Source organism: Theobroma cacao, chromosome 5, assembly GCF_000208745.1.
Source record: "Theobroma cacao cultivar B97-61/B2 chromosome 5, Criollo_cocoa_genome_V2, whole genome shotgun sequence".
NCBI classification, from domain to species: domain Eukaryota; kingdom Viridiplantae; phylum Streptophyta; class Magnoliopsida; order Malvales; family Malvaceae; genus Theobroma; species Theobroma cacao.
This window is the reverse complement of record NC_030854.1, coordinates 5,879,425-5,886,770: the sequence shown is the minus strand read 5'-3', so window position 1 is coordinate 5,886,770 and position 7,346 is coordinate 5,879,425. Positions and strand designations below refer to the sequence as shown.

Here is a 7,346-nt window from a genome sequence, read left to right as displayed (position 1 = left end):
TATATTTTTTTATTTTTTTCCTAACTCATTTCTCATTCTTATTTTAACTATATAAATTCACTTAATTATGTATTTTATGATTATGTCTAACATTTTAATTCTTCCTACATTTCACATTCTTTCTTAACCATATTCTAAATCTAACTATATACTCCCTTTTCTATGTGTATATTAAATAAATCCATTCATATCACTAAATGCTTACTTTTCATGTACAATGTCCCTCTAAACCTATTTACTATATTATTATTTTTTAATTAAATGTTCATTTATTTTCCTACATATTTTTATTCTTGGATCTATTTTTATAACTAAATAATCTTTCTACCTAATTTTGCTATTATTTATTTTCATATAATGGCACATATATTTTATATATTTCGTATCTATTCCAATCTCTCTCTTTTTCTTCACATTTTTACATTTTTAAACATCTCTATTATTATTATTTTCTTTACTTACATATTTTTGTATTATTATTATTATTTTTAATGATTTTCTTTCCTAATATATTTTAAAATTCATTCTACAACATTAATATACCTTATTTATATTATTTTACTATCCTAAACATAAAGCTACATTAAAAATTTTCTAACTTAAACAATCAACACAAATACCACAATCATAACCCAATAAATCAATGATCCAAAACTTACCCCAAAGCTTTAGCCCAACCCGGCTCAAGGTGGATCGGACTGATCCAAAAAACTGGTAAGCTTGCTTCAAGAATTCAGCCTCCTGGTGCCCAATACAGTATTGTTTCACATGCCCCAGCTCTTAACTATTTAAGCTTCATTTTCTTCCTTTCTTCCCATTTTTCCCTTTTGTCTCTCTTTCTAGAACCCAAACTCTCTCCCTTCTCTCTACCAAGCCGCCGACCAGCCCCAAAACAGGACTCTCCTTGCAGCTCTCTTCCTATCGCCAGCCACTACCCCACGTCGGACCTCCCTCTATCGGCTGCCTAGATCTGCTATCTCTTTGCCCAAATTGGGCTCGCCCTTTACCACCTGGATCGGGCTTCGCCCTCCTTGCCATCGGCCGGCTAACCCAAGCTTTACCCACTCTAATCGGCGACAAATACCCAAGCTTTACCCACTCTAACCAGCGGCAAATACCCAAGCTTTATCCCCCCTAAAAAATCAACCAAAAATTCACCCAAAAAACCCAACCATTCTCCCTCTCTCATTGTGCATATTTTGATTTTTTGGTATGTTTTTGGTATGCTTTTTTGATTTTTGGATTGTGGTTTTTTTTTTTGCTACTAGAGACTAGGGATTTTTTATTTTGGCTTTCTGTTTATTGCTAGGATTTTTTAGGGTTTTTTGGTTTGCAGGTTGTGGCTCCTCCCCCCCGGGTTGCTACAGTGCCCCCTTTATACTGGGCTAAAGGGGGCACACTCCCACCACTCTGCCAAAAGCGAGTTTTTCTCGTCTGGCAGGGAGAGGGTGGTGGCTGGCACGGTGCGTCCTCACCTTACCAGTCGTACCCCTCTATTTTTTTTGTTCTTTTTTTTAATTTATTTTTTTTATCATTTTCATTTATTTTTGTTTATAACTTTTATTATAATTTCTATAGTGTCTACAGAAGTTTTGGTTTGCTTGATTTGAAAATGATGATGGAAGAAGTAAAGGCTTTGAAAAGGCTAGAAAAGATGATGAGTGAAATGGAGGTGAAGATGGGGGAGTTGGAGTTTAGGTTGTGGAAGCTGAGAAATACTATTATGGAGTTAAAAGGCAAAAAGAGTAAGGAATTGATGGGTTGGGTTACAAAAGAGGAAGAGAAAGAATTGGAGTGTGATGGACAAGTGTTGTTGATTTCTTATGTAAGTGCACGTATCACAAACAAATAATATAGTAGAAGGTAGGATTCGTTCCCATGATGAATTGAATAATTCTTAATGTTAAATACTAAAATAACACACCTTAATCTTATTCAAATAACATAATTTTAAAAATTATTAAAAAAAATTAAAACTAATCTAAAATCAATCAATAAAATTATTTTATTAAATTCGAGAGACTACCAGACCTAAGATTATGATGTTCCTCAATACTTCATCTGCATGTTGTCTCTCTTTCTCTTAACTTAATTTAATGAATTAAGTTGTTGACTTAGAGTTTTAAATTATTTATAAGTCTCTATCGAGTTTCTCATAAAAAATCACTTCCAATTAACTTACTATATGCTTATGCAAATTAAATTGAAGAAAGATTCATTAAGTTCATGCTCTAATCCTAGCTACGTATAGCTTATAGGTGTATGTCTAACCTATATGCAAATCAACCCACCTAATCAACTAAGTGTATTCGATCATATTCTATGTTATTTAAGGTCTACCTAAATTTTCTTTGTCAAGGTTTCACTTAGGTTTCCAATTTAATCTAATTCGTGATTAGGTAATTAGAAACATTAAAAACAAAATAGAATAAAAAACTTAAACCCATCAAACATAAGCAAAAAAAAGATAAATAAATCAGACTACGTATTGAGTTCAATCATAATCTTAGATAAATAGTTTAGTACCTCATCAAATTACACATTATCATCAAATTAAGTTTAAACATCAAATTCAAACCAAGAAAATAAAAGAACAACAAAAAGATAGAAAAAACCCAAGAACTGTAATCTTGATCTCCAAATCTTCTTAAATCCTTCAAATTCTTCTCAACTTCAATGAGACTTTTTTCAATGATTTTGTAGCTTGATTCTCAACTCTCAATATGACGTTTTGTTATGTCTCTCAAAGTCTTCGAAAGGTTATTTTTATAAAGTTTTGAAGTTAGGCCAAGTTTGGTGAAGAAAGAAATCAATTCTAACTTGGAATTCCTCATCAAACTATGTGAGCTACAGCCTACCTCCACCAAAGCTGTGACTTTGACTATTTAATTAGCAGAAATCGTAATTGCTCTAGGACTGTTACAGTTTTTTTAATTTCGACAAGATTTTTGACTACCTTCTAAGCAGAATTGGTCAAAGTGATAAAACTAAAAATTGTAGCTTTTTCTCTTAGCTTTTCAATAATCTAGAAATCATCTCATTTGGAGTTCTGTAGAGAAAGTTATGGCCAAAATACTAGAACATGTGCAGTGAAAATCTATACCTCAAAATTGCTCTCCTTCTTCCGTTGAAAGTCTTCTTTCATTAAACACTTATAAAAGTACAAATAAATCAATAACAACCTATCTTAAGCACATTAACACTAATTTAAGTATAAAATTAATTAAGATTAGATTGACTCACCTAAATTAATTAACTTAAAATAATTTAGATAAAACTTACTAATTTTTATACATTACTACAAGAACTAAACTAAATTATCATCAAAATTAAGCTCAAATAGCTTTATATCATAGAGTTATCAATAGGAAGAAATGAATGCAAGGAAGTTGAATTGGGGTTCAATTATGGCATCAATTGGAGCTGTAGTTTTAGTTGCTACTGTTGTTGTTGTGGTTTTCACAAGAAACACTAGATAGAAGGTTACAGTGGAGACATTGAAAAATGGTTAAACTTTCCTTCCTATGTGCATTTATGTTATTGATCATGTTGGCCTTTTTATTTTTGGTAGCGATTAAATTGCTAAGCAAACATGATAAGGGGACGTAGGAATGAATTGGGTTGTAAATCTAAGTAACTCTTTGTAAATATTTTCAGTCTTAACTCCTTCATCAATGTGCATTGCCTATCCTTATATTTAGGAAATTAGTGTTGGAAGCAATTTTAATTTGCAATGAAGTCTACCAACTTGTACGCACCAAAATTTTTGGTGTGGTTCATGTTGATAATTCATAGGCTTCACTGTTGTCTTGCGTTTCAAATCACAAAGAGCTGTAAATTGAATAGGCTTTCTTCTGTACTGAAGTGTATTTTAATACTTGAACAAATTAGAGTAAGTTTTTTTAGCGACAAGAGTAACCAAATAGAGGCTAGCGACTCTATTGTTATGAACTTTAGACTAAGTTTCATCCCATAGTAAACGACATAAAAGAAGAAACAGGGGGTCGAGAACTTCTACACATATCATAAAATCCTTGGTAGTGTAACTTATTGGCGAATTTATATAAACAACTACTTAAATACCATAAAATTGCTTTGGCTATTGTTGACTTGGCCAATTTATCTTTGTCTTGAATATGTTTCACATAAAAATAACGAGATAACATAATAGATATGCAAAGTACCTTTAGCACCTGCAACAAGTAGCAGATATCAAGAATGTTATACTATCAACTAAGGGGATTTGATTGATGAACACATTTTGCTTAGTGTATAGGGTTTTGAGCTTACTTTACATGGGTTTAGTTCCATATGCAATAATTATTACAGTGGAAGATTTGTATTAAGTAGACAAATGACAAAATCTTTTCTTCCAATGCAAGAAATACTCCAAACCAAGCTGTTGATAAAAGCACAACTCAACTACAAAGTTTTTGCCCACCTATTTTTAATGATTAGTCACTAAATTTTGATTGTCAGAATGCCTTTATTTTTTTTTTGCATCAAGGTAGCATAGTGTATTCAAACACTTTTGATCATAAATTTTGCATATATATAAAATGCTGATAATATATTAGCAAACCATCTTTACTATCGAGCATTTTCAGCTACATCAAAATCCAAGCAATTAAAAAAAAAGATTGTACTTTGTTAGTAAGGTGAGAATTAATGTAGAGAATGATAAACATTAACGTTTAAGCCTTCATTTTGTGTTTGTAACGTGATACTCATAAACACTAATAAGATGCAAGATACTTAGACTGCGAGATAAAAATATAAAATGAAGTTTGTTAATATATTAGATAATTAAAAAACTTTTTTTAAAATTTTAAATCTATTAATTTAACAATTTCGCATGTCAACCATTTAACTGAAATTTTTAACTTAACTTGTGAGATATTTAAAAATATTTTTCATAAAAAAGTATCCATAGGGATGTTCATTTTCACATTTTTGGTGTGTGGCATATGGATATGAATATTTTTTCTTTAAATCAAATTAATAAAAATCTATTAGAAATTGGAATAAAGTTAGCAAACCATTGATACAAAGTGAATAAAAGATCCTAAAGTACCTAAACCATAAATCGAAAAATGAGAAGGAAAAAAGAAAAAGGGCAGGAATATAGCGAGATTTACCTGAGGTTGCCACGAGTACGCCACGGTTCTCCGGTTTATACGGGTCTGATGGCTGCGCGCGTGGAAACCCCTCTCTTCTCTCGTCAAAAAATTTGCACTGAAGAAGCTACAAATAAAATATTCCAAAATTCAAGTACGACTACTACTGCCACTTCGCTAATCCGACGCTTTTACTCTCCGCTTCGAATCTCTCACTCAAACAAAAAAATCCAATCGAATCGAGAAAAATAAATATCAAATTTCTTTTTCATTTTTTTAATTTTCTTTCTCAGTTATTAGGTTGAATGGAGCTGTTAGATGGAAACTTAGAGCTCAAAGAGGTTCAAAAGCTCCAAGGCCACACCGATAGGGTTTGGAGCCTCGCCTGGAATCCCGCCACCACCGCCACCGATGTTCCAGCGGTTTTCGCTTCTTGTAGCGGAGATAAGACCGTTCGAATCTGGGAGCAGAGCCCCTCCACACGTTCCTGGGACTGCAAGGTCCTCCTCTCCCTCTCTTTATTCATTTCTCCTTATTTTTATTTTTCTTTTTTCCTTTTGCTGAAAAAATTGCTAAGAGGAAGTACACTTGATTTCTGCTAGGTCAGCAAATTATAAATTTCAAAATTTTGTTGCCCTTTATATTTAACTAACGTAGAAAAATTTTTTGTTGAACTGTTTTGAAATTTATAATTTTACTGATAAATTCATTCGTTCAAAATGGAATTGATTCCACCTCTTATTAAAATTTGTTTCTAAATGTTAGCTTAAGTGATGCTTTGTAGGGATTTATGGTGACTTGGTGGGTGATTTTTTTTTTCCAGGCTGTTTTGGAAGAAACGCACACTAGAACGGTCCGGTCTTGTGCTTGGTCACCTTCTGGGAAATTGTTGGCCACTGCAAGCTTTGATGCTACCACAGCTATATGGGAAAATGTTGGGGGTGACTTTGAATGTGTTTCCACTTTAGAGGTATTATATTATCCCGTCAGTTTTTCTTCATTTATTTGGAGCTTTCAGTCTGTTTTGATGTTACCTGCATGCTGTTTAATAGCAATTCATTAAGAAAAAACATATTTACACTGTGAAATTGTGACTAAAGGGAAATGCTTGACAATGTAGAAAATGGAGTGCAAACAATATCATGCTTCCCACATTCAGCTAGAAGTATTGTCAAATATGGCAAATATTTAGCATTTAGATTTTTTTTTTTGTTAATATATGGTTCATATGTTGATAATATTGGAACCATTAATTTATGTATTTGCTGTGGTGTATAGGGTCATGAAAATGAAGTGAAGAGTGTATGTTGGAATGCATCAGGTTCTCTTCTTGCGACATGTGGGCGAGATAAAACTGTTTGGATTTGGGAAGTGATGCCAGGGAATGAATTTGAGTGTCTTCAAGTTTTGCAAGGCCATACTCAAGATGTGAAAATGGTTCAGTGGCATCCTACTATGGATATTTTGTTTTCTTGTAGTTATGATAACACTGTCAAGGTACTGTATAGGCTAAATGGATCTCTGATCTCTATAACAAGACCAAAAAATCTTTGATCTTTTGATGCTTCTATTATATGCCAACAAGATTAAGAAACGTGATTGAATTTGTGATACATCCACTTTTACTTGTAGGTTTGGTGGTCAGAGGATGCTGATGGCGATTGGAGCTGTGTACAAACTTTAGGTGAATCTAGCAAGTAATATGCCTAAAACTCTTTCTATCTTTGCTGTTTCAGCTCATTTTCTGGTCTATTGTACTGCCTGACATGTAGTCTTTCTTTATATCATCCCATGAAGTAGTCTTGTGATGTCTTTAAAGTTTGCAAGACCTTAAAAATTTTTGTCTACTGGTTTATGAAATTGTCAGACTACTAAAAGCTCTTGTTTCAATAACTTATGGTCAGTGGTCACTCTTCCACCGTTTGGTCACTTTCTTTTAATGCTAAGGGGGACAAATTGGTAACTTGTAGGTATGTATAACAATTTTCTCCTTCCAACCTGCAGTAATTGGAATTATGTTCTTTGCTGATGTATGGCATTGATTAGAAATCTGTTGCAAACAAACAGAACAGTTGTAAGAAGTAGGACTAAAATAAATTGAACTTGTTTTGCAGTGATGATCTTACCCTGAAGATATGGGAAGCAGACATCATAAGGATGCAATCTGGTGATGGTTATGCGCCCTGGTGAGAAATATGCCCCCCCCCCCCCCCCCCTCCCCCCACCCCC

The 7,346-nt window shown here is 33.1% G+C and overlaps 1 protein-coding gene across 1 annotated transcript in view; it reads left to right on the top strand.

The window, feature by feature from the left end:
- LOC18598234 (protein CIA1) overlaps positions 5,192 to 7,346 on the top strand; it is a 4,736-nt gene continuing 2,581 nt past the window's right edge. The window contains 6 exon segments of the mRNA XM_018122128.1: positions 5,192 to 5,617; positions 5,941 to 6,087; positions 6,396 to 6,614; positions 6,750 to 6,814; positions 7,022 to 7,087; positions 7,232 to 7,342. Coding sequence (XP_017977617.1) covers positions 5,423 to 5,617; positions 5,941 to 6,087; positions 6,396 to 6,614; positions 6,750 to 6,814; positions 7,022 to 7,087; positions 7,232 to 7,342 — 803 coding nt within the window. The 5' untranslated portion in view covers positions 5,192 to 5,422.